A 27,545-nucleotide genomic window follows, 5' to 3' on the forward strand; every position below is an offset into this window, starting at 1 on the left:
TTTCGGGGGGCGGGCCCGGGGCATATCCTGGGGAGGGAGGTGACGGGGATGCCGGGGTCCAGGGCCCTCTGCTTTACAGCGCTTAGAACAGTGCTCAGCGCTTAGAACAGTGCTCTGCACATAGTAAGCGCTTAACAAATGCCATCATTATTATTATTATTATTTACTTTATTGTATTTCCAGTGGAGCCACAGCAGGTTGTAGACCAGGCCCTGGTAGATGGCCAGGGACACGTTGTTGTGGAATCCCAAGGGGTGCAAGACATCGGGGGGCTCGGCTCGGTAGCGTTCCTGGCGGGTGTAGCGCTGGGGAGTGGGTAGGTCCTCTATCCTCATGGAAATGAAGGGGCACACACTGGCAAAGTTGATGTATCTTTTAGACCTGTGGGGAGGGACGTTCATTCAGTCGTCTCTGTTGAGCGCTTACTGTGTGCAGAGCCCTGTACTGAGCGCTTGGGAAGCACAAGTCGGCACCATCTATACCTCACCTGTCAAATGTGCTGCCGAGACAGTAAACCTGTCTACTTGTTTTGTTTTGTTGCCTGTCTCCCCCTTCTAGACTAGGAGCAACTTGTTGGGTCGAGACCGTCTCTCTCTGGGGCCGAATTGTACTTTCCAAGCGCTTAGTACAGTGCTCTGCACACAGTAAGTGCTCAATAAATGCGAATGAATGAACATCTTACTTGTACATATTTACTTCTCTATTAATTTTGTTAATGATGTGCATATAGCTATAATTCTATTTGATGATTTTGATACCCATCTACATGTTTTGTTTTGTTGTCTGTCTTCCCCTTCTAGACTGTGAGCCCCATGTGGGACAACCTGATCACCTTGTATACCCCCCCCTCAGCACTTAGAGCAGTGCTTTGCACATAGTAAATGCTTAACAAATGCCATTATTATTATTATCATCATTAAGCAGCGTGGCTCAGTGGAAAGAGCACGGGCTTTGGAGTCAGAGGTCATGGGTTCAAATCCCGACTTCCCCAAGTGTCAGCTGTGTGACTTCAAAGCCCTACTGAGAGCTCACCTCCTCCAGGAGGCCTTCTTCCTCTCCCCCTCCTCCCCCTCCCCACCCCCCCCGCCTTACTTCCTTCCCCTCTCCACAGCACCTGTATATATGTATATATGTTTGTAGGTATTTATTACTCTATTTTATTTGTACATATTTATTCTATTTATTTTATTTAGTTAATATGTTTTGTTTTGTTCCCTGTCTCCCCCTTTTAGACTGTGAGCCCACTGTTGGGTAGGGACCGTCTCTATATGTTGCCAACTTGGACTTCCCAAGCGCTTAGTCCAGTGCTCTGCACACAGTAAGCGCTCAATAAATACGATTGAATGAATGAATGAGGGAGAGAGTCCTCTAGACTGAAATCTCGTCGTGGGAAGGAAATGTGCCTGCTTAGTGTTGGATTGTCCTCTCCTAAGAGCTTAGTATAGTGCTCCGCACATCGTAAGCGCTCAATAAATGTGACTCCATGAATGAATGTAGGACTGAGAGAGAGAGAGAGACGGAGAGATAGCATCCCTTAGCCCCCGCTGGCCCAGTTGGCGGGACTGGTCTGTGGTCGTCATGACAGTCAGTCATATTTATTGAGTGCTTACTGTGTGCAGAGCACTGTACTAAGCGCTTGGGAGAGTACAATTCAGCAGGAAATAGAGACAATCCCCACCCACAACAGGCTCACAGTCTAGAAGGTTTTGGAGGTGGGGTGGGGGAGACAGACATCCACCTGTCTACTTGTTTTGTTTTGTTGTCTGTCTCCCCCTTCTAGACTGTGAGCAACTTGTTGGGTCAAGACTGTCTCTATCTGTGGCCGAATTGTACTTTCCAAGCGCTTAGTACAGTGCTCTGCACACAGTAAGCGCTCAATAAATACGAATGAATGAATGAATACTTTACTTGTACATATTTACTTCTCTATTAATTTTGTTAATGATGTGCATATAGCTATAATTCTATTTGATGATTTTGATACCCGTCTACATGTTATGTTTTGTTGTCTGTCTCCCCCTTCTAGACTGTGAGCAACTTGTTGGGTCGAGACCGTCTCTATCTGTGGCCAAATTGTACTTTCCAAGTGCTTGGTAATAATAATAATGGCATTTATTAAGTGCTTACTATGTGCAAAGCACTGTTCTAAGCACTGGGGAGGTTACAAGGTGATCAGATTGTCCCACGTGGGGCTCACAGTCAATCCCCATTTTACAGATGAGGTAACTGCGGCACAGAAAAGTGAAGTGACTTGCCCAAAGTCACACAGCTGACAATTGGCGGAGCCGGAATTTGAACCCATGACCTCTGAATCCAAAGCCTGTGCTCTTTCCACTGCTCTGCACACAGTAAGTGCTCAATAAATACGAATGAATGAATGAGAGTAGGGGCCAAGAGGGCTTTCCCGTTCGGGCCCGCCTGGGTCATATTTGTTCTATTTATTTTATGTTGTTAATATGTTTTGTTTCGTTGTCTGTCTCCCCCTTCTAGATTGTGAGCCCGCTGTTGGGTAGGGACCGTCTCGATATGTTGCCAACTTGGACTTCCCAAGCACTTAGTCCAGGCGCTCAATAAATACGATTTAATGAATGAATGAATGAATGATCTGGAAGCAAAGGACTCCGGGAATCTGGGGGCTGGAAGTCCGTAGTCCTGGCCGGGGTTGTGGGGACCTGGGCAGCTCGGCCCAGCTGTGCTGCTTGGAGCTTCCTGGACAGATGGAAAATCTCAGGTCCGTGGGAAACCCTGGGCGATGGGAGGGAATGGGGGAGTGGGGTGAGGGATGCGGTTTCTCAGCTTGCGATCCTTTAGCCTGAGTGCGGAGTCCAGTCAATCAGTCAGTCGGATTTATTGAACGCTTTTTGTGTGTAGAGTACCGGACCAAGTGCTCCGGAGAGGACGATGCAACAGAGGTGGCTGGTTCTCTACCCATCAAGAGTTTAATCAGTCAGTCAGTCTATCATATTTTTTGAGGGCTCACTGTGTGCACGGCACTGTCCCAGATGCTTGGGAGAGCACAACACAACAGTAAACAGACACATTCCCAGCCCTCAGCGAGCCTACAATCAATCAATCAATCAATCGTATTTATTGAGCGCTTACTATGTGCAGAGCACTGTACTAAGCGCTTGGGAAGTACAAGTTGGCAACACATAGAGACAGTCCCTACCCAACAGTGGGCTCACAGTCTAAAAGGGGGAGACAGAGAACAGAACCAAACATATCAACAAAATAAAATAAATAGGATAGAAATGTACAAGTAAGATAAATAAATAAATAAATAAATAGAGTAATAAATATGTACAACCATATATACATATATACAGGTGCTGTGGGGAAGGGAAGGAGGTAAGATGGGGGGATGGAGAGGGGGACGAGGGGGAGAGGAGGGAAGGGGCTCAGTCTGGGAAGGCCTCCTGGGGGAGGTGAGCTCTCAGCACGGCACTGTCCCAGATGCTTGGGCGAGCACAACACAACAATAAACAGACACATTCCCTGCCCACAGCGAGCCTACAGTCTAGAGGGGGAGACAGACGGGAATAGAAATAAATAAATGACAGTTATGGACGTAAGGGCTGTAGAGCCGGGAGGGGGAATTAATAGAAGGAGGAGGACAGGGCGATGCAGAAGGGGGCGGGAGAAGAGGAAAGAAGGGAAGGCCTCTTGGAGGAGATGGGCCTTCGATAAGGCTTTGAAGGAGGGGCCGAGATGGAGGTCCGGTGGGAAGGTTAGCATTAGAGCAGCGAAGTGTGCGGGCTGGGCTGGAGTCGGAGTAGCGAGGCGAGGTAGGAGGGGGCAAGGGGATGGAGGGCTTTAAGGCCAATATTGAGGGGGAGCCAGACATGAAAATGAATTAGGGATATGGATCGAACTGTTTTGGGGACCAAATGAGGGGCCACTCACTTCACTACCTCCTTGTTGTAGGAGAACGCGCCAAGCTGTTGGTATTCCAGCACCCTGGAGATGGGGAACTTTCGCTTGATCAGTTTGCCTTTCTTGCTCCGATTATGTGTCCCATTTTCCTCAAACAGGTACACCAGCTGCAAGGAGATGCCAGCCGTTGGCCCGACGGGCATCCTCTTCCCGCTCCGGGCAGCCCATACCCCCTACTTGCCCTCTGGGGCGAGGGTGACCTTTGGAACCCAAGTCTGGAGCTGCTCTGTCCGTGAGAGAAGCGGCGGCGTGGACTGGTGGAAAGAGGCCGGGTCTGGGAGTGAGAGGACCTGGGTTCTAATCCAGCTCTGCCGGTTCCTCGCTGGGTGACCTTGGGCAAATCACTTCACTTCTCTGTGCCTCTGTTATCCCATCTGTAAAAGGGGGATTCAATCCACTCCCTCCTACTTAGGCTGTGAGCCCCTAGTGGGACAGGGTCTGTGTTCAACTTGATGAACTTGTTTTACCCCAGCACTTAGAACAATGGTTAGCAAATAGTAAGTAATAATAATAAAATAATAATAATAATGATAATCACATTTGTTAAGCGCTACTATGTGCCAAAGACTATTCTAAGTGCTGGAGGAGATACAAAGTAATCAGGTTGAACACAGTCCCTGTCCCACTTGATGATAATGATGATGATGATGATGGCATTTATCAAGCGCTTACTATGTGCAAAGCACTGTTCTAAGCGCTGGAGAGGTTACAAGGTGATCAGGTTGTCCCACGGGGGGGCTCACAGTCTTCATCCCCATTTTACAGATAAGGGAACTGAGGCACAGAGAAGTCCAAAGTCACACAGCTGACAATTAGCGGGGTCGGGATTTGAACCCACGACCTCTGACTCCAAAGCCCGGGCTCCTTCCACTGAGCCACACTGCTTCTCACTTGGGGCAAAACAGTCTTAATCACCATTTTGCAGATAAGGCAACTGAGGCCCAGGGAAGTGAAGTGACTCACCCAACATCACACAGCAAATAAGTGGCTGAGCCAGGATTAGAACCCATGATCTTCTGGCTCTCAGGCCCGTGCTCTATCCATTGGGCCATGCTGCTTCTCCACTTGCAAGTGCTTAACAAGTATTCTTGTTTTTATTATTACTATGAGCAGACCCGGAGAGGTCAGAGGAGGGGTGGAAGCAGGAATCCAGGGACCTAAAGGGCCTGACGTTAACTTTGGCCGCGCTTCCTCTGCCCCAACCGCGGCACCCGCCCTGGAAAACCACTGGCAATGGCTTAAATTCTACCACCCGGCAGAAGCCAGCCTGAACAGGGCCAATGTGTTGGCTTTGCTGAAGGCCAGCTGAGCTTGAGAGTTGTAGAGTTAAGCGCTTACTATGTGCCGGGCACTGTACTAAGCCCTGGACTAGATCCAAAGTAATCAGGTTTGACCCAGTCCCTGTCCCATATACATCTTGCAGTCTTAATCCCCGGTTTACAGATGAGGTAACTGAGGCACAGAGAAGTGAAATGACTAACACAAGGTCACACAGCAGACAAGTGGTGGAGGCAGGATTAGAATCCAGGTCCTCTGACTCCTGGGCCTGGGCTTTTTCCACTAGGCCACGCTGCTTCTCTTATCTTTGTCGTAGAAGGCAAGCGCAGGGATTAGGACTCTGGGCACCCTGGATTGAGGAATTTCCGCTCCACCGCCGGTCTACTGTGTGACGCTGAGCAAGTCGTACTTGCTCAACAAGTTGTTGCCAACTTGTACTTCCCAAGCGCTTAGTACAGTGCTCTGCACACAGTAAGCGCTCAATAAATACGATTGAATTGAATGAAGTCCCTTTATTTATTTTATTTTGTTAGTATGTTTGGTTTCGTTCTCTGTCTCCCCCTTCTAGACTGTGAGCCCACTGTTGGGTAGGGACTGTCTCTATGTGTTGCCGACTTGGACTTCCCAAGCGCTTAGTACAGTGCTATGCACACAGTAAGCGCTCAATAAATACGATTGATTGATTGATTGATTGATTGATTTAACCTCCCTGGGCCTCAGTTTCATCGCGGGAAGTAACAGAGATCCGAGGCCGTGAGCCCCGTATGAGATGGGGATCGTCTCCTGCCTCATAGCCTTCTAACGACCGCTGCATTGAGCGTGTAGTAAGTGCTTGATAGCAGTGTTGCCTAGTGGAAAGAGCCCGGGCTTGGGAGCCAGAGGATGTGGTTTCTAATCCCCGCTCTGCCATGTGTCTGCCGTGTGACCTTGGGCAAATCACTTCGTTTCTAAGTGCCTCAGTTCCCTCATCTGTAAAATGGGGATTAAGACCGTGAATCCCATGTGGGAAAGGGGCCTTGTCCAACCTGATTACTCGGCACCTACCCCAGTGCTTAGAAGAATGCTTGGCACATAGTAATACTACAATTATTATTATTATTATTATTATTCTAATTCTGAACAGATTTGGGTGAGGGGTGTCCATCTGTAGAAGGAGGGGCCTGTTGGGGAAAGCCCCGGGATTGCTTCAACCTATTAATGAGATGGACTGAATGCCATCTCCAGGCTGGGGGCTCTGTAGTGAACTCTTCCCTTACCTCCTTTATTCATCTGTTCGATCGTATTTATTGAGCGCTTACTGTGTGCAGAGCACAGTAGGTAAGGCGCCTTTTTCACCGGCTTAAAACTGGGGGGGATAGAGCTCAGAGCCGAGCTGGGGAGGGAGGCCTCCCACGGGAGAGGCCTGAGATCTCTCCCCAGAAAGTCCAGGGGAGTGGAGTGGAATTAGGTTGCCTCTGGGACCCCCAGGTTGAAGGGGCTGCCGTCTTCCCCTTCCTGAGGCCGGGAGCTGCCTCGTGAATCCCCAGAGGGACTTGACGCCTCTCCCCGAGAGCGCCCGGTCCCGGGACCACCCCCCGGCCCCGCACCCCATGGCGGGCAGGGCCCCGGGGAGGTCCTTACCTGCTGCAGCCCTTCGTGATCGAAGAAGAGGCTGATCATGATCTCGCTTGGGCCGTATTCTTCCGCATTCTGCATGTGCTGCAGGTCTAGGAACACTTGCCAACCCTGGGACGGGCTAAGCCGGAAGATGGAGTAGCTGCCCTCTAAGAAGTACCAGATCTGCGGACGAGGGAGCTGGCTGCCAGGATGCCAAGGGCCGGGGGGCAGGCTGGCGATCTCAGCCCTTGGCACTTGGGCTGCAGTTCCCACCCCTCCCCATCCCCAGCAAGGAAACGGGGTCGGGGGCAAGATGGGGGAGCGGGGGCCGGCCGAGAGCCAGGAGGTTCTCTCCGGCAACCCCGCTCCCCGGGGCCGGACCGGGGTGAGACTCGCCCCTGCTCCACCTCCTCGTCCTCCGTGACGAAGGCAATTTCCCCTTGGAAGGAGTTAACGAAGTACTTGATGGATGAGTTGCTGTGGAAGTCGGACAGGAACATGTAGTTGATTCGGTCGTGGCTGCCGGGGAAACGGAAGCCGGGAGGTCGGGGGTGGGCGCTCAGCGGGGCCTACCGCAGACCGCGGGCCCCAACGTGGAAAGGGGAGATCGGAGGTGGAAAATGGCATCTCCAGGGAAGGGGGAGGTGGTGCCCCAACCCCACCCACTCAAAGTGGCACCCGCCACCCCCTCCTCCTTCCAGTCTTCCTCTTTCTCCTCGTCCTCCTCCGGTACCTTTGCAGGATGACATTGCCCCAGATGAAGAACTGGTGGGTGAAGGGGTTGTAGGATATACCCTTGGGGATGAGGGGTTTGTTTGAGTAGGTCTCCAAACCCAGCAGCATCACAAAATTGTGGCCAAATCCTGTGGAGAAGGAAGAGGAGGTGAAAGAGGAGGAGGAGGAGGAAGGTTGACTGAGCAGCAAGGGAAGACCGAGAATGGGGCCTGCCCTGGAAGTTTCTGAGGGGTTGGAACCGAGAAAAAGAACCAATCAATCAATGGTATTTATTGAGCACTTTCTGTGCCCAGCATACTGTAATATTCATTCATTCAATCGTATTTATTGAGCGCCTACTGTGTGCAGAGCACTGGACTAAGCGCTTGATAATAATAGTAGCTGTAATAATAACTGTGGTATGTGTCAAGCGCTTACTATGTGAGAGCTGGAGTAGATACAAGGCAATTGGGTTGGACACAGTCCCTGTCCCACGTGGGGCTCACAGTCTCAATCCCCACTTTACAGATTCATTCATTCATTCATTCAATCGTATTTATTGAGCGCTTACTGTGTGCAGAGCACTGTCCTAAGCGCTTGGGAAGTCCAAGTTGGCAACATATAGAGACGGTCCCTACCCAACAACGGGCTCACAGTCTAGAAGGGGGAGACAGACAACAAAACAAAACATATGAATAAAATAAATAGAATAGTAAAGATGTACGAGTAAAATAGAGTAATAAATCTGTACAAACATATATACAGGTGCTGTGGGGAGGGGAAGGAGGTAGGGCGGGAGGGATGGGGAGGGGGAGAGGACGGAGGGGGTTCAGTGTGGGAAGGCCTCCTGGAGGAGGTGAGCTCTCAGTAGGGCTTTGAAGGGAGGAAGAGAGCTAGCTTGGCGGATGTGCGGAAGGAGGGCATTCCAGGCCAGGGGGAGGACGTGGGCCGGGGGTCGACGGCGGCACAGGCGAGAACGAGGCACAGTGAGGAGGTTAGCGGCAGAGGAGCGGAGGGTGCCGGCTGGGCTGCAGAAGGAGAGAAGGGAGGTGAGATAGGAGGGGGCGAGGTGATGGACAGCTTTGAAGCCGAGAGTGAGGAGTTTTTGCCAGATGAGGTAACTGAGAGAAGTGAAGTGACTCACCCAAGGTCACACAGGAGACAAGTAGAGGAGCTAAGCACTTGGGAGAGTACAGCAGAGTCGGTATACACAATCCCTGTCCTGAAGGAATTTACAGGCTAAAGGAGGCACTTGAAGTCACAGAAGTGCTACCCCCCGCCTTCTTCTAGGCCGGCAGGGCGCCTTCTGACCAAGCAGGCTCTCACCGCCCATCCTTGGGGATGACCTCTTTTTATTTGGCATTTGTTAAGCATCTACTAGATGCCAGGTACGCGCTGAGGTAGATGCAAGCTGATCAGGTTGGACCCAGTCCCTGTCCCACGTGGTGCTCACAGTCTTAATCCCCATTTTCCAGATGAGGGAACTGAGGCCCAGAGAAGCGAAGCGATTTTCCCAAGATCGGACAAGCGGCGGAGCCGGGATTAGAACCCAGATCCACTGGGCCACGAGGCTCCCTCACCCCTCCAACTGGCTCCAAGGCTGATGAGGTTCTTACCTTCAGGGATGAAGGATGGGATATCATAGATCACTTGCAGTGTGTCGGTGCCTAGGAGAGGAGAGAGATCGGAGGGCTCACCGCCAGTTTGGATCAGTCCTTTCTCCTCAGAGAAATGGGCAGGGAATGTGTCTGGTCTATTCCCGTATTGTACTCTCCCAAGCGCTTAGCCCAGTGCTCTGCACATGGTAAGTGCTCAATAAATAAGATTGGATGAGTTTGCTCTGCTATACCGGGTGTGTCTGGGGAACCCTTGTGCCTCAGCCTTTCCCCTTCTAAGCCAGAATGTGACCCCCTGGATCGGATGGCCATAATCCGCCTCAGTCCATGCCAACCCGAGGTGCATCAGGATGGGTCGTGCCTGTGCCCAGGAAAGGTGGCGATGCCAGGAGGGTTCGCCCTGCTTGCTGGCAAACTTAATGATAATAATAATAATAATAATAATAATAATAATAATAATAATGGTATTTCTTAAGCCCAAGCACTGTGGTAGATCTAGTCAGGTGGGACACGGTCCCTGCCCTACGTGGGGCTCCCCATTTTTTAGATGAGGTAACTGAGTCACAGAGAAGTGAAGTGACTTGCTCAAGGTCACACAGAAGACACGGGGCGGAGTCAGGATTAGAACCCATGACTTCCGACTCCGAGGCCCTTGATCTTTCCAGTAGGCTATGCTGCTTCTCTAACTTGTTCACCCATCCCGGCCCAGCTTCCTTCCTGGCCCCTGGGGGCATCAGGGCCCCTGGGATGGCGGGATGGCACCTCTTCCTACCTTGCAAGTAACTTACGACGGAGAATTTGGTCTTATTCTCAAAGACCGTCTTCACCAGCATGTACACTTCCAAATGTTCTATGTCATACAGGGCCCACTGGATGTAGCATGAAAACACTGCAACAGAGACCCCAGACAGCCTTCCTTGTAGACAGAGAACATCCGGACCCTTCCCCCTCTCAATCAATCAATCGATCGTATTTATTGAGCGCTTACTTTGTGCAGAGCACTGTACTAAGCGCTTGGGAAGTACAAGTTGGCAACATATAGAGACAGTCCCTACCCAACAGTGGCTCCCACTCCGACCCTCCTCCGGTTCTCCTCAACTCCTTCAGTTCCCGGACAGGGAGACACTGGATTGCCGGACAGGCTCCCGCCCTCTCCCCCAGACTGCCTCCTCCCACAGCACAGTCTAATCACAGTTCTAATCCCCATTTTACAGATGAGGTCACTGAGGCACAGAGAAGTTAAGTGACTTGCCCAAAGTCACCCAGCTGACAAGCAGGTGTCCAAGCACAGCGGACCCAGGATCGGTCGGTCTCTTCCCCTTCCCAGTGATGAAATAATAATAATAATTATGGCACTTGTTAAGCGCTTAATATGTGCCAAGCACTGTCCAAAGTGCTGGGGCAGCTACAAGCTAGTCGGGGTGTCCCACATAGGGCTCAGACTCTTAATCCTCATTTTACAGAGGAGGTCAGCGAGGCCCAGAGAAATGAAGCGACTTGCCCAAGGTCACACAGCAGACCTATGGCGAAGATGGGAGTCTCAAGCCCGGGCCACCGCGTCACGATGCTTAAAACGGCAGTTGCCCACCCGGGAATCCCCGATCCCGATCCCACCCTCCTCCTGGGATGTTTGGGAGCCAGAGGAGCCCATAGGTCACTTACTTTTCAGGCGGTCACACACGTTCTTATGAGGGGGGGTCTTCACAAAATCCACTTTGCCATCTAGGGGAAATCAATCGATCATTCCATCAGAGGGAGCGACGGAGTTCCTACTGTGTGCATAGAGCTGAGCTGGGCGTTGGGGAGAGGACGACAGAGGTCAGACACACAGTCGACCCTCGCCCTCGAGAAGCGTACTGTCGAATGGGGAGCAGTGGGCCTAGTGGAAAGGGCCGTGCCCTGGGAATCAGAGGTCCTGGGTTCTAATCTCGGCTCTGCTAGTTGTCCGCTGGGTGACCTTGCTCAAGTTACTTCACTTCTCTGGGCCTCAGTTCCCTCATCTGGAAAAGGGGGATTCAGGCTGCAAGCCCCAAGTGGGACAGGGACTGTGTTCAAACTCATTTAGGTGGTATCCACTCCAGCGCTGAATACAGTGCCTGGCACTTAGTAGGTACTTAACAAATACCGTACCAAAAATGGGGGAGAAGGACACAAATTATGGATTGAGGGAAAAGGAGACTTAATAAGCGGGGAGGACGTGAATCAACCTGAGTTTGGAGAGTAGAGTGGGTGAATTAGCATGAGAAGCAGCATCACCTAATGGAAAGAGCCCAGTCCTGGGAGCCGGAGGACTTGTCTTCTAATACCAGCTGTCACTTGTCTGCTGTGTGACTTTTGTCAAGTCTCTTAACTTCTCTGGGCCTCAGGTCCCTCATCTGCAAAATGAGGATTCAACACCTGTTCTCCTTCCTATTTAGACTGTGAACCCCCCGTGGGACCTAATGATTTTCTACCTACCCCAGCATTAGTACAAAGTAAGTGCTTAACAAATACGTTGGACACAGTCCATGTCCCACATGGGGCTCACGATCTTAATCCCCATTTTACAGATCAGGAAATGGAGGCCCAGGGATGTGAAGTGACTTGCCTAAACTCAGACAGCAGACAAAGTGGCGGAGCCGGGATTAGAACACAGATCCTTCTGACTTTCAGGTTGGTGCTCTCTCCATCATCATCATCATCATCAATCGTATTTACTGAGCGCTTACTATGTGCAGAGCACTGGACTAAGCGCTTGGGAAGAACAAATTGGCAACACATAGAGACAGTCCCTACCCAACAGTGGGCTCACAGTCTAAAAGGGGGAGACAGAGAACAAAACCAAACATACTAACAAAATAAGATAAATAGAATAGATATGTACAAGTAAAATAGAATAATATCTCCACTAAACCATGCTGCTTCTCCATAGTTATTATTATAATGACGATGATGATCATCATCTCCAAGAGTGTTAAAGCCGGATGTAAATGCCCAAGGGATGTTTGGAGATATTTGGAAGTATGCGGTGTGGAGAGAGGAAATTCCCTTGGGGAGGAAGTGGGATTTCAGAAGGGCTTTGAGGATGAGGAAGGCTGGGGTCCGGAGGATTCAAAAGAGGGAGGGTGTTGCCGGGAGCAGGAAAGAGGTGAGCCAGGCTGCTTCCCGCAGCAGCAAGAAACAGGTCACTAGTGAATATTTTTGAGGACTGGGGAGAAGTGAGCCGAGAAGCAGCGTGGCTCGGTGGAAAGAGCTCAGGCTTTGGAGTCAGAGGTCATGGGTTCACATCTTGGTCCCCATTTTGCAGACGTGGTAACTGAGGCACAGAGAAGTGAAACGGCTTGGCTACGGTCACACAGCGGACGGGTGGCGGAGGCAGGATTGGAACCCAGGTCTTCTGACTCCCCAGCCCATCATCTTTCCAGCAAGCCCTGTTTTAATGGCTGGAGTAGATACAGAGAAGCAGCACGGCCCAGTGGAAAGAGCCCGGGCTTGGGAGTCAGAGGTCATGGGTTCCAATTCCAGCTCCGCCGCTTGTCGGCTGGGTGACTTTGGGCAAGTCACTTAACTTCTCTGTGCCTCAGTGACCTCATCTGTAAAATGGGGATTAGAACTGTGAACCCCGCGTGGGACAACATGATCACCTTGTATCCACCCCAGCGCTTAGAAAAATGCTTGGCACATAGTAAGCGCTTAACAAATACCATTATTTTTATAATTATTTCCACTAAACCATGCCACCCGTGACTCATCTGCCTCCTCTGTGAAATGGGGATGGAGACTGTGAGCCCCGAGTGGGACAACCTGATCGCCTGTCTCCACCCCAGTGCTTAGAACAGTGCTTGGCACATAGTAAGCGCTTAACAAATGCCATTATTATTATTATTATTATTGTTATCCCGGCTCCGCCAATTGTCAGCTGTGTGACTTTGGGCAAGTCACTTAACTTCTCTGGGCCTCAGTCACCTCATCTGTAAAATGGGGATGAAGACTGTGAGCCCGCTGTGGGACAACCTGATCACCTTGTAACCTCCCCAGCACTTAGAACAGTGCTTTGCACATAGTAAGCGCTTAATAAATGCCATCATTATTAGGAGATGATCTGAGCAGCAGATTACAAGTACGGGCTGAAGGGGGAGAGGCCGGAGGCAGGGAGGTCAGCGAGGAGGCTGATCAGTCATCTTGCCAGGATACGCCAAGGGCCTGGGCCAGTGTGTTGACCGATGGGGTGGCCAGAAGCGGGCAGATCAGGGAAGGATTTTTTAATTTTGTTTTGTTGTGTTTTTTTCCCAATGGTACTTGTTAAGCGCTTACCTTGCGTCAGGCACTGTACTAAGCACTAGGATAGAAAGTGATAATAATAATAATTCTGGTATTTGTGAAGCGCTTACTATGTTCCAGGTACCGTACTAAGCACTGGGGTGGATACAAGCAAATAGGGTTGGACAAAGTCCCTGTCCCATGTGGGGCTCACAGTCTCAATCCCCTTTTATAGATGAGGAACTGAGGCCCAAAGAAGTGAAGTAACCTGCCCAAGGTCACACGGCAGACGAGTGGCGGAGCCGGGATTAGAACCAATAACAATAATGATGGTTTTTGTTAAGCGCTTACTATGAGCAAAGCCCTGTTCTAAGCGCTGGGGTGTATACAAGTTGATCAGGTTGTCCCATGTGGGGCTCCCGGTCTTCATCCCCATTTTACAGATGAGGGAACTGAGGCCCAGAGAAGTTGAGTGACTCGCCCAGAGTCACACAAGCTGACAAGTGGTGGAGGCGGGATTAGAACCCACAACGTCTGACTCCCAAGCCCGTGTGGGTTTCTGACTCCCAGCTCACCCCGCCACAAGTTAATCGGGGGAACCCAGGGCAGGAGGACGGCCGAGCCGGGGGAGCTGGGTGCCCAAACCCCTGTGGGTGGGCAGGGCTCTCTGAGGGCAGAAAGGGGAAGGGCTGGCTGGTCGTGGGGGCAGAAAGGAGCAGGGGAGAGAGTGGCCACACCTTTGACGCTTCCCAAAAAGAGAAACCCTTCTTCGTTGCCCGCTCCCAGGGCGATCAGGTGCTCGGTACCGTTACTGGGGAAAAAGACGGGGCAGAGCTTCTTAATGCACAGATTGTGCAGTGTCCGGGTCCACCTTCCTGTCGGAGAGGAGCGAGAGGGTGGGCTGGCTGGGGCAGGCCCCCGGCCCGCCCGGAGTTGGGGAAGGGACGGCTCGACGCCCCAGGATCGGGGGGACGCCTTGGGAAGGGGCAGGGAGAAGGGAGGAAGGTTGTGGGGGGGTGGGTGAGGAATGGATTAGGGGAAACGGCCTGGGGTCGAATACTGGGGAACTCCGGCCCTGGAGGAGGAAAACAAGAAGGGCCTTGCGTCCGCTTATAGACAGACAAAACCGATGTACAGGGAACCCTCTATTCGGATTGCTCGATTTGTAAGTATTTCGAGGTCTGCCTTCCCCTTTGGGAGGGGATACAATTTTTGGAAGGGATCACATGAGGGTCTGATTCTGCTCTACTTCCTCAAGCACCCAGGGGAGCTCAGGACCAAATTGTTTACTACTACTGTTGCTATTACTGCTCCTCCTACTACGTTGTTACTACTGCTACTACTATTGTTACTACTGTGTTGGGCTAGTCACTCCACTTCTCTGTGCCTCAGTGACCTCATCTGTAAAACGGGGATTAAGACTGTGAGCCCCCCGTGGGACAACCTGATCACCTTGTAACCTCCCCAGTGCTTAGAATAGTGCTTTGCACATAGTAAGCACTTAATAAATGCTATCATTATTATTATTATTACTGCTACTACTACTGTTACTGCTAAGTAGTGTGGCTTAGTGGAAAGAGCATGGGCTAGAGAGTCAGAGGACATGGATTCTAATTCCGGCTCCACCACTTGTCTGCTGTGTGACCTTGGGCAAGCCACATAGCTTTTCTGTGCCTCAGTTACCTCATCTGTAAAATGGGAATTGAGACTGTGAGCCCCATGTAGGACAACCTGATTACCCTGTATCTACCCCAGCGCTTAGAACAGTGCTTGGTACATAGGAAGCGCTTAACAAACACCATCATTATCATTATTATTATTATAGCTGCTACTACTACTATGGCCATTGTTACTGCTAGACTGTAAGCCCAGTATGGGCAGGGATCGTCTCTCTATATTCCTGAATAATACGATTGATTGAATGAATGAATACATCTTTTATTACTACTGCTACTACTATTATTACTACTACTAGTACTATTTTTTATAGTATTTGTTAAGCGCTTACTATGTGCCAAGCACTTTTCTAAGCACTGGGGGAGATACGAGGTAATCAGGTTGTCCCACGGGGGGCTCACAGTCTTAATCCCCATTTTCCAGATGAGGTAACTGAGAGAAGTTAAGTGACTTGACCGAAGTCACACAGCTGACAAGCGGCAGAGCCGGAATTAGAACCCATGACATCTGACTCCCAAGCCTGGGATCTTTAATAATAATAATAACAATGATGGTATTTGTTAAGCACTTACTATGTTTCCACTGAGCCACGCTGCTTCTGAGTAGCTGCTACTATTGCTAGTACAACTGTTATTTCTGCTTCTACTGCTGCTATTATTACTACTGCTACTACTACTGCTATCACTGTGTAACCTCCCCAGCGCTTAGAACAGTGCTTGGCACATAGTAAGCGCTTAATAAATGCCATCATTATTATTATTATTATTATTACTGCTGCTACTGCCATTATTACTACTGCTACTACGCTATTGTTACTACTTCTACTGCTATTCTTACTACTAATGTCGCTGCTGCTACTATCATTACTGTTGCTACTTCTTTTATTCCTGCTGCTCCTATTATTACTACTACTGCTACAACCATTACTAATGCTACCACTACTACAATGACTACTAGGAGAAGCAGCGTGGCTCAGTGGAAAGAGCGCGGGCTTTGGAGTCAGAGGTCACGGGTTCAAATCCCGGCTCCGCCCCTTGTCAGCTGTGTGCCTTTGGGCAAGTCACTTCACTTCTCTGTGCCTCAGTGACCTCATCTGCCAAATGGGGATAATAATAATAATAATGATGGCATTTATTAAGCGCTTGCTATGTGCAAAGCACTGTTCTAAGCGCTGGAGCACTGTTCTGAGCGCTGGATGAAGACTGTGAGCCCCCCGAGGGACAACTGGATCACTTTGTAACCTCCCCGGTCTAAGCGCTGGAGCACTGTTCTAAGCGCTTGATGAAGACTGTGAGCCCCCCGTGGGACAACCGGATCACTTTATAACCTCACCAGCGCTTAGAACAGTGCTTGGCACATAGTAAGCGCTTAATAAATGCCATTATTATTATTATTACTACTGCTACTACTACTAGGACTATCACCATTACATCTACTACTACTACTAGAGTGTGTGAGACTGGATTGAGGAGGAGACCGAGGGGTAAATGGACAGAGCCCAGGAGAGGTCACTGAGAACTTCCTCCCTCTCTAGGGAGTGACAGGGTTTCAGTGGCCAGACTGGGGGAGCCTGGGGGAGCAGAGAGGACCGGTCAGGGGGTGGCCCAAAGGGGACATTCCAGGACAAGAGCTCCTCACGGGATCTGATTTTGGGGCGGTAGTAACTGCCGGTGAAGTAATAGATGAGCTGGTTCTGGCGGATGAAGAGGGTGTGCTCCATGGCGATGGCGTCCAGGATGGTGGAGGAGGACTTCCTCTGGGGGCAGCTACTGGACCCCAGCCAGCAGCTGTCGATCGCCAACTGCCACCGCCCAAGGAGGAACACGGGGGCAGGGGGGTGAAGACAGCGGCTGCTCCCAGGGGTGCCCCCGCCCCGAGCTGCCCCCTCCCCCGACCTCTGCGGACCCGGGATCGAGGGCAGGGCGGGCGGAGGTGGCCACTCTCACCTCCACCATGGTGAAGTCCTCGAAGGCGGTGTCGGACAGCAGTACTATCTTCTGGTTGTGGATGCCACCCAGGATCAGAACCGGGGCGTGGTTGTGGGTCGACCATACCGGCTGTGACGGAGTGCCCTCCATCATGAACACGGACCAATCCTTTACCTGGCGGGGGCGAGGAGGGCGCCGGCGTGGGAGAGGGGATACCCGGGCCGGGGAGGAGGCGGGGCGGAGATGGGGAGGGAGATGCCGTATAAAGATCTCATCTCCCCACCGGGCTTTCGGTGGAAAAAGCCGTAAGGGCAGAGAAGAGAGGAGGTCTGACCTTCAGGCCCGCAGCCGGCCTGCTCCTCCTTACGGAGCTTCTTCCCTTTGCCTCCTGATTAGAGGGAAATGCCCCCTGCTCAAAGAAGACAGGGTTTGGACGCCCCTGGGCAGCTCTGGGCACTCACCCTTCAGGCTGCGGCCCTTCTCTCACCTCTTCCCCCAAGCAAGATTTCACGCCATCCTTCTTCTGCTCTACGAATCCGTTGATGTTTATGGTGAACCTGGAAAATCGGGGCAAGCACGCCACTCCGGCCCTCTCCCTTGCCCTCGGAGACTTCCTCCCGAGCGGCCCGAGGGGGACGAGGGAGTTGGGGTGGGAGAAATCCCTGGGTACCGATCTCTGACCCATCGTGGCTCCTCCTAATCTGGGGCAGGTGGGGCAACTGGGGGGCGGTGCCAGCCTTGAGATTCAGCCACCACCATTCCAGGGTTGGGAGGAGGGATGGGTTAGAGGCGGCCCCGGGAGCGCGCGGGTAAGTGGAGAGCTGGCCGACTCACGTTTTCTCTTCCACGGCCGGTCCGAGGCGATTGCTGTGGATCATCACTTTCATCACCACGCTGCCATTCTTTATGGGCATGGGTGTGAACCAGTTCAGGGAGCACAGTTCCTCAGACACGCAGTTATCTGGGGGTCGGCAGAGCAAATGGGTGGATGGGGGGCTGGCTCAGGGCTGAGGCGGCCGGGATTTTTCCAGCACAACCTCTCCACAACCCAGCCCCCACGGGCTCCGAGACTCCGGTCCTCCTCCGCCTCGACTCAGCCTCCAGAGCGGGCCGGGCTGGGTCCACGGGGAGGTAGGGGGGAGTGTGGAGAGGGGGTCTGCTCCCCACCTGGAAGGAGCCCCCACTCCACGGCTGAGTTGGATTGGATCTCCTCAAACCCCTGACCTTCCTTCGAAGGTCAAACGTCTGGAGATACATATCTATCCTATTTATTTATTTTACTTTGTTAGTATGTTTTGTTTTGTTCTCTGTCTCCCCCTTTTAGACTGTGAGCCCGCTGTTGGGTAGGGACTGTCTCTATGTGTTGCCAATTTGTACTTCCCAAGCGCTTAGTACAGTGCTCTGCACATAGTAAGCGCTCAATAAATACGATTGATGATGATGATGATGATGGAGCCGGGCGGGGAATGGGGAGCGTTTGGGAGAGGGAGAGCCGCCACTGCCACTGGAGAGCCCCTGGCCACTCATCTGCAGAGGTCAGGCAAGGCCTTTGGTTTGTGAGCCCACTTTCTAGACTGTGAGCCCACCGTTGGGTAGGGACCGTCTCTATATGTTGCCAACTTGTACTTCCCAAGCGCTTCGTACAGTGCTCCGCACACAGTAAGTGCTCAATAAATACGATTGATTGATTGATTCCAGCGGGAGTCTGGCTAAATCATCATCATCATCATCATCAATCGTATTTATTGAGCGCTTACTATGTGCAGAGCACTGTACTAAGCGCTTGGGAAGTACAAATCCGCAACATATAGAGACAGTCCCTACCCAACAGTGGGCTCACAGTCTAAAAGGGGGAGACAGAGAACAAAACCAAACATACTAACAAAATAAAAGAAATAGAATAGATATGGACAAATAAATTAAATAAGTAAATAAATAGAGTAAAAAATATGTACAAACATATATACATATATACAGGTGCTGTGGGGAAGGGAGGGAGGAAAGATGGGGGGATGGAGAGGGGGGCGAGGGGGAGAGGAAGGAAGGGGCTCAGTCTGGGAAGGCCTCCTGGAGGAGGTGAGCTCTCAGCAGGGCCTTGAAGGGAGGAAGAGAGCTAGCTTGGCGGATGGGCAGAGGGAGGGCATTCCAGGCCCGGGGGATGATGTGGGCCGGGGGTCGATGGTGGGACAGGCGAGAGAGAGGTACGGTGAGGAGATTAGCGGTGGAGGAGCGGAGGGTGCGGGCTGGGCTGGAGAAGGAGAGAAGGGAGGTGAGGTAGGAGGGGGTGAGGTGATGGACAGCCTTGAAGCCCAGGGTGAGGAGTTTCTGCCTGATGCGCAGATTGATTGGTAGCCACTGGAGATTTTTGAGGAGGGGAGTAATAATCTTACGGATTGGGTAGGGGGCCGCCTCCATCTCGATCTCCAGCCGCTCCGGTTTCCATCTCTTGGTGTTCAAGGGGGCCTGGAAGGTCACCAGGGCGATGGGCATCAGGCCGGTTAGGTGACCCTTCCGGATGACCGCGGCCACGTTCTGCTGTGGAGTGGAGAGGGGGTGTCGGGTGCGGGTTGGCCCTGCCGGGCCCCCTGCCCCGGCCTCCCTGGCCGTGGAGCTAAGGGGAGGGCGAGGCCTCGGGCACGTCCTGTGCTTTACCACTGGGCTCTGAGAGGAGCTGGTGATCGGTGGTATTTTTAGGAACGGCACCATACTAAAGCATTTGGGAGAGTTCGCTCCAAAAGCGTGGGTAGACCTGCCCACAAGGAGCTTACAGTCCAGAGCATTCCCCATTCATTCATTCATTCACTCAATCATATTTAGTGGGGATGGGGATGAAGACTGTGAGCCCCACGTGGGACAACCTGATCACCTTGTATCCCCCAAGCACTTAGAACAGTGCTTTGCACAGAGTAAGTGCTTAACAAACACCATCATTATTATTATTATTATTTACTAAGCGCTTGGGAGACTACAATATAACAATAAACAGACACATTCCCTGCCCACAACGAGCTTACAGTCTAGAGGGGAAGACAGACATTAATCGAAATCAATAAATGATGGCTACAGACATAAGTCCTGTGTGGGGGTAGTGAATAAAGGGAGAAAGTCAGGGTGACGCAGAAGGGAGTGGGAAAAGAGGAAACGAAGGCTTAGTCAGGGAGGGCCTCCTGGAGGAGATGAGCCTTCAATAAGGCTGTGAAGGTGGGGACGATAACTATCTGTAGGATATCATCATCATCAATCGTATTTATTGAGCGCCTACTATGTGCAGAGCACTGTACTAAGTGCTTGGGAAGTCCAAATTGGCAACACATAGAGACAGTCCCTACCCAACAGTGGGCTCACAGTCTAAAAGGGGGAGACAGAGAACAAGACCAAACATACTAACAAAATAAAATAAATAGGATAGATATGTACAAGTAAAATAAATAAATAAATAAATAGAGTAATAAATATGTACAAACATATATACATATATACAGGTGCTGTGGGGAAGGGAAGGAGGTAAGATGGGGGGGATGGAGAGGGGGACGAGGGGGAGAGGAAGGAAGGGGCTCAGTCTGGGAAGGCCTCCTGGAGGAGGTGAGCTCTCAGCAGGGCCTTGAAGGGAGGAAGAGAGCTACCGTGGCGGATGGGCAGAGGGAGGGCATTCCAGGCCCGGGGGATGACGTGGGCCAGGGGTCATCATCATCATCATCAATCGTATTTATGAAGAGGGAGGGCGACCCAGGCCAGAGGCGGGATGTGGGCGAAACGCTGGTGGCGAGATAGACGAAATTCAGGTACAGTAAATAGGTTGGCAATCGAGGAACAAAATGTGCGGGCTGGATTGGAGTAGGACACTAGCATGGTGAGGTAGGAGAGGGCAAGGGGATTGAGTGCTTTAAAGCCAATGGTGAGGAGTTTCCGTCTGATGCGGAGGCGGATGGGCAACCACTGGAGGAAACATGCTCTGAACGTCTGCGCTCAATAAATACGATTGATTGATTGATTGATAAATGACCTGGGTGGCAGAGTGAAGTACGGACTGGAGAGAGGAGAGGCACGAAGTAGGAAGATCAGCAAGGAATCTGATCCCCATCTGATCTGATCTGATTCCAGACTGTGAGCCCGTTGTTGGGTAGGGACCGTCTCTATCCTTGTACTTCCCGAGCGCTTAGTACAGTGCTCTGCACACAGTAAGCACTCAATAAATACGATTGAATGGATGAATACCTGTCATTTATTTATATTAATGTCTGTCTCCCCCACTCTATCAATCAATCAATCATATTTATTGAGCGTTTTACTGTATGCAGAGCACTGTACTAAGCGCTTGGGAAGTACAAGTTGGAAACATATAGAGACAGTCCCTACCCAACAGTGGGCTCACAGTCTAAAAGGGGGAGACAGAGAACAAAACCAAACATACTAACAAAATAAAATAAATAAAATAGATAAGGACAAGTAAAATAAATAAATAAACAAACAAACAAACAAATAAATAAATAAATAAATAAATAAATAGAGTAATAAATATGTACAAACATATATACAGGTGCAATGTTGGCATTTGTTAAGCGCTTACTATGCGCAAAGCACTGTTCTAAGCGCTTGGGGGGATACAAAGTGATCAGGTTGGCCCATGTGGGGCTCACAGTCTTAATCCCCATTTTACAGATGAGGTAACTGAGGCTCCGAGAAGTTAAGTGACTTGCCCAAGGTCACACAGCAGACATGTGGCGGAGCCGGGATTCGAACCCATGACCTCTGACTCCAAAGCCCGTGCTCTTTCCACTGAGCCACGCTGCTTCTCTAGACGGTACGCTTGCTATGGGCAGGGAATGTTTGACTTTACTGTTGTAGTGTACTCTCCCAAGCGCTTAGTACAGTGCTCAGCGCACAGTATGCACTCAATAAATACGACTGAATGAATGTAAGAGCTTACACTGTACCAGGACTAGCCTTTATACGACTCGTTAGGGGCTGATTCGCGCCGGTCACTTTTGGGGGGGCTCGATACCCTCCCTCCCTGGAATGGCCTCCCTCTGCCCCTCCGCCAAGCTAGCTCTCTTCCTCCCTTCAAGGCCCTGCTGAGAGCTCACCTCCTCCAGGAGGCCTTCCCAGACTGAGCCCCTTCTTTCCTCTCCCCCTCGTCCCCCTCTCCATCCCCCCGTCTTACCTCCTTCCCTTCCCCACAGCACCTGTATATATGTATATATGGTTGTACATATTTATTACTCTATTTATTTATTCATTTATTTATTTTACTTGTACATTTCTATCCTACTTATTTTATTTTGTTGGTATGTTTGGTTCTGTTCTCCGTCTCCCCCTTTTAGACTGTGAGCCCACTGTTGGGTAGGGACTGTCTCTATGTGATGCCAATTTGTACTTCCCAAGCACTTAGTACAGTGCTCTGCACATAGTAAGCGCTCAATAAATACGACTGATTGATTGATTGATTGATTGATACCCCTCTTCGCCGAGAACCTGCCAGGGCTAGGGGGGGCTTAAACGCTCTCTTACCTTTTGGTAGCAGGTAAAACCGATCTTCAGGTAATAAGGGAAGCCCATGTAATGCTGTAAGCGGAAAAGACAACGAAGAACAGGCGGAGTGTCGGAGGTTTAAAGGCAATCAGCAGGACGACCCAATGCACCATGCTTGGGACCACCCACTCACCCACCCCCACTACTCCTGGGACGGCCCGATAACCTTATATCCCCCCCAGCGCTTAGAACAGTGCTTGGCACATAGTAAGCGCTTAACAACAAATACCATCATTATTACTCCCTCTAGACTGTGAGCTCATCGTGGGCAGGGATGGCCACTCTTTATTGTTGTACTGTACTTTCCCAAGTGCTTAGTGCAGCGTGGCTCAGTGGAAAGAGCCTGGGCTTTGGAGTCAGAGGTCACGGGTTCAAATCCCGGCTCCGCCCATTGTCAGCCGTGTGACCTTGGGCAAGTCACTTCACTTCTCTGGGCCTCAGTTCCCTCATCTGTAAAATGGGGATTAAGACTGTGAGCCCCACGTGGGGCAACCTGATCACCCTGTAACCTCCCCAGTGCTTAGAACAGTGCTTTGCACATAGCAAGCGCTTAATAAATGCCATCATCATTATTATTATTAATTGGCAGAGCCGGGATTTGAACCCATGACCTCGGGCTCTTTCCACTGAGCCTCACTGCTTCTCATCTCTAGAAGCACCGTGGCTCAGTGGAAAGAGCCCGGGCTTTGGAGTCCGAGGTCATGGGTTCGAATCCCAGCTCCACCACATGTCTGCTGTGTGATCTTGGGCAAGTCACTTAACTTCTCTGGGCCTCAGTTACCTCATCTGTAAAATGGGGATTAAGACTGTGAGCCCCACATGGGGCAACCTGATCACCCTGTATCCTCCCCTGCGCTTAGAACAGTGCTTTGCACATAGTAAGCGCTTAATAAATGCCATCATCATTATTATTATTATTAATTGGCAGAGCCGGGATTTGAACCCATGACCTCGGACTCCAAAGCCCGGGCTCTTTCCACCGAGCCACACTGCTTCTAATCTGCCAATTGTACTTCCCAAGTGCTTAGTACAGTGCTCTGCACATAGTAAGTGCTCAATAAATACGATTGATGATGATTTCTATAATAGAGACTAAGACGGTGAAGCCCTAAGTACGACAGGGACTGAGTCCAACCTGATTAGCTTAGAGAAGCAGCGTGGCTCAGTGGAAAGAGCGCGGGCTTTGGAGTCAGAGGTCATGGGTTCAAATCCCGACTCCGCCACTTGTCAGCTGTGTGACTTTGGGCAAGTCACTTCACTTCTCTGGGCCTCAGTTCCCTCAGCTGGAAAACGGGGATTAAGTCTGTGAGCCCCACGTGGGACAACTTGATTACCTTGTATCTACCCCAGCGCTTAGAACAGTGCTTTGCGCATAGTAAGCGCTTAATAAATGCCATTATTATTATTATTATCAACCCTAGCGCTTTGTACAGTGCCTGGTCCATTGAAAGTGCTTAATGATACCATAAATCAATCAATCAATCAATCAATCGTATTTATTGAGCGCTTACTATGTGCAGAGCACTGTACTAAGCGCTTGGGAAGTACAAATTGGCAACACATAGAGACAGTCCCTACCCAACAGTGGGCTCACAGTCTAAAAGGGGGAGACAGAGAACAAAACCAAACATACCAACAAAATAAAATAAATAGGATAGAAATGTACAAGTAAAATAAATAAATAAATAAATAGAGTAATAGATATGTATAACCATATATACATATATACAGGTGCTGTGGGGAAGGGAAGGAGGTAAGATGGGGGGATGGAGAGGGGGACGAGGGGGAGAGGAAGGAAGGGGCTCAGTCTGGGAAGGCCTCCTGGAGGAGGTGAGCTCTCAGCAGGGCCTTGAAGGGAGGAAGAGAGCTAGCTTGGCGGAGGGGCAGAGGGAGGGCATTCAAGAAAAAAAAACCCTTATTTCCTAGGGCCTGGGGATTCTCAAGACCCATTGACTGGTGTTTCCTGACCCAAATCTTGTCCGGGAAAACTGAGTCCCAGCAGTCTTCCCTCGTGGTCCTCGCCCCTTGGTTCTCACCATGCTGTCCTTGGGGTCGATCGCCGATTCGCCGAGATTCTTGAAGATCTCAGTCACATGCCGCACAGGCTTCAGGTTAAACATGACATCTTTCTCCCCGCCCAGGTTGTCAAATTTATTCAGCGCCACTTTCCACCGGCATTCATCCCGAAAACCCCTCCCGAGCTGGGGCAGGAATAGGAGCAGGAGCAGGGCCATCGAGTTCCTGGAGAGAAAGGGGTGACCGGAATTAGCCTCCCTAAAGCGGCTGGGTCTTGCCCTCCAGCCAATCAATCAATGCTATTCATTGAGCACTTATTATTATTATGTTGCCAACTTGCGCTTCCCAAGCGCTTAGTACAGTGCTCTGCACACAGTAAGCGCTCAATAAATACGACTGAATGAATGAATGAATGCATTATTATTATTTTGGTATTTGTTAATCAATCAATCAATCAATCAATCGTATTTATTGAGCGCTTACTATGTGCAGAGCACTGTACTAAGCGCTTGGGAAGTACAAATTGGCTTACAATACAATAGTACAATAAGTACAATAAGTACAATAAGCGCTTACTACGTGCCAAGCACCGTTCTAAGCACCGGGGTAGAGAAGCAGCGTGGCTCAGTAGAAAGAGCCCGGGCTTGGGAGTCAAAGGTCATGGGTTCGAATTCCGGCTCCGCCACACGTCTGCTGTGTGCCTTTGGGCAAGTCCCTTAACTTCTCTGAGCCTCGGTTACCTCATTTGTAAAATGGGGATTAAGACTGTGAGCCCCGCGTGAGACAATCTGATCGCCTCGCTTAAAACAGTGCTTCGCACGTAGTGAGCACTTAACAAACGCCATCGTTATTTATTACTATACAGGGTAATCAGATTGTCCCACTTGGGGCTCACACTTTTAATCCCCATTTTACAGATGAGGGAACTGAGGCACAGAGAAGTGATTTACCCAAGGTCACACGGCTGATAAACGGCAGAGCCGGGATTAGAACCCATGACCTCTGACTCCCAAGCGTGCTCTTTCCACTAAGCCACGCTGCTTCTCACTGGGGCTTACTGTGTGAAAGAGCACTGTACAAAGGGCTTGGGAGAGCACAGTCTAAGAGTTGGTAGGCATGTTCCCTGCCCACAGCGAGCTCATAGTCTAGAAGGGGAGACTTCCTCCAGGAAGATGACATTTATTTCCGGCAGGAGCCTTGGGGTGATGATGCCCAGATGGGGACCCCGAGTCTCTCCTCGGGTCCCCTAAAGGATTGCAAAAGAGAAGCAGTGTGTCTTAGTGGAAAGAGCCCGGGCTTGGGATCCAGAGGACGCGAGTTCTAATTCTAGCTCCACCACTTGTCCGCTGTGTGACCTTGGGTAAGTCACTTCACTTTGCCGCGCCTCAGTTACCTCATCTGGAAAATGAGGGTCTCCCCCTTCCAGACTGTGAGCCCGTTGTTGGGTAGGGACCGTCTCTATAGGTTGCCGACTTGTACTTCCCAAGCGCTTGGTCCAGTGCTCTGCACACAGTAAGCGCTCAGTAAATACGATTGAATGAATGAATGAATGAGGGTTAATACTGTGAGCCCCACGTGGGACAACCTGATTACTTTGTATCCTCCCCAGAGCTTAGAACAGTGCTTCGCACATAGTAAGCGCTCTAGACTGTGAGCCCGTTGTTGGGTAGGGACCGTCTCTATATGTTGTCGACTTGTACTTCCCAAGCGCTTGGTCCAGTGCTCTGCACACAGTAAGCGCTCAATAAATACGACTGAATGAATGAAATGCGATTGAATGAATAAGTGAATGAATGAATGAAGCAATGCCATCGTTATTATTATTACCCCAGCACTTAGAACAGTGCTTGGCACATAGTAAGCACTTAATAAATACCATGAAAATAGTAATGATAGTAATAATGACAGTAATAATAATGATAATAATAATAATAATGACTCGGATGCAGGCAGTCATTGACAGCCAAGTCCTAGCTAGGGCCAGTTGGAGTCCCAGGACTGAAAGGTTTGTGTGTGTGTGTGTGTGTGTGTGTGTGTGTGTGTGTGTGTGTGTGTGTGTGTGTGTGTGTGTGTGTGTACGTACGTGCAACATGGCATACTGGAAGGTCATGGGTTCTAATCCCAGCTCCGCCACTTATCTGCTGTGTGACCTTGGGTAAGTCACTTTACTTCTTCTTCTTAGACTGTGAGCCCACTGTTGGGTAGGGACTGTCTCTCTACGTTGCCAACTTGGACTTCCCCAGCACTTAGTCCAGTGCTCTGCACACAGTAAGCGCTCAATAAATACGATTGATTGATTGATTGATTCTCTGGGCCTCAGTTCCCTCATCTGTAAAACGGGGATGGGGACTGCGGGCCCCACGGGGGACAGGGATTTTGTCCAACCCGATTTGGTTGTATCCACCCCAGCATTTAGTACAGTGCCGGACACACAGTTAAGTGCACGTTTGGTTTTGTTGTCTGTCTACCCCTTGTAGACTGTGAGCCCGCTGTTGGGTAGGGACTGTCTCTATGTGTTGCCAACTTGTAGTTCCCAAGCGCTTAGTCCAGTGCTCTGCCCAAAGTAAGCGCTCAATAAATACAGTGGAATGAAGGAATGAATAACAAATGCTATCATTATTCCTTGTTATTATGATGATGCCACCAGCCCCGGCCCCCTCCTCCAGGAGGGCCCCCGCTCACCCCCACCAGGGCCGGGCCTCCATTGCCTTCGCCGATGGGCCGCTCAGGGAAGGGTTAAATGGCGCCCTCAACGGTCCCGGCGCGCGCGTGCGCGGGGCTCCAAAAGGGCGGGAACAGCGGCGCACGCGGGGCCCCCAAAAGGGCGGGAAAATCGGAGCGCGAGCCCCCCAAAGGGGCGGGGCCATCGGCGCGCGGGGCCACGAAAGGGCGGGAACATCGGCGCGCGAGCCCCCTAAGGGGCGGGGCCATAGGCGCGCGAGCTCCCAAAGGGGCGGGGCCTTCGGCAAATGGAGTGTAAAAGGGGCGGGGCCATAGGCGCGCGGGGGGGGCCCCCCAA

The 27,545-nt window shown here is 50.9% G+C and overlaps 1 protein-coding gene across 1 annotated transcript in view; it reads right to left on the reverse strand.

Annotated features, from left to right (window-relative positions):
* CATSPERG (cation channel sperm associated auxiliary subunit gamma) overlaps positions 1-27,255 on the reverse strand; it is a 44,032-nt gene extending 16,777 nt beyond the window's left edge. Inside the window, exons 1-17 of the mRNA XM_038767384.1 lie at positions 27,209-27,255; positions 24,547-24,751; positions 22,490-22,543; positions 19,372-19,516; positions 17,816-17,942; positions 17,469-17,538; positions 17,000-17,155; positions 16,692-16,854; positions 14,114-14,251; positions 10,800-10,859; positions 9,910-10,026; positions 9,138-9,188; positions 7,541-7,670; positions 7,215-7,326; positions 6,832-6,990; positions 3,904-4,040; positions 168-381 (exon numbers count right to left, since the gene is read on the reverse strand). Coding sequence (XP_038623312.1) covers positions 168-381; positions 3,904-4,040; positions 6,832-6,990; positions 7,215-7,326; positions 7,541-7,670; positions 9,138-9,188; positions 9,910-10,026; positions 10,800-10,859; positions 14,114-14,251; positions 16,692-16,854; positions 17,000-17,155; positions 17,469-17,538; positions 17,816-17,942; positions 19,372-19,516; positions 22,490-22,543; positions 24,547-24,751; positions 27,209-27,231 — 2,061 coding nt within the window. The 5' untranslated portion in view covers positions 27,232-27,255. The remainder of the gene's footprint in view (positions 1-167; positions 382-3,903; positions 4,041-6,831; positions 6,991-7,214; positions 7,327-7,540; positions 7,671-9,137; positions 9,189-9,909; positions 10,027-10,799; positions 10,860-14,113; positions 14,252-16,691; positions 16,855-16,999; positions 17,156-17,468; positions 17,539-17,815; positions 17,943-19,371; positions 19,517-22,489; positions 22,544-24,546; positions 24,752-27,208) is intronic.
* Positions 27,256-27,545: the final 290 nt, after the last annotated feature.

Source organism: Tachyglossus aculeatus, chromosome 26, assembly GCF_015852505.1.
Source record: "Tachyglossus aculeatus isolate mTacAcu1 chromosome 26, mTacAcu1.pri, whole genome shotgun sequence".
NCBI classification, from domain to species: Eukaryota; Metazoa; Chordata; class Mammalia; order Monotremata; family Tachyglossidae; genus Tachyglossus; species Tachyglossus aculeatus.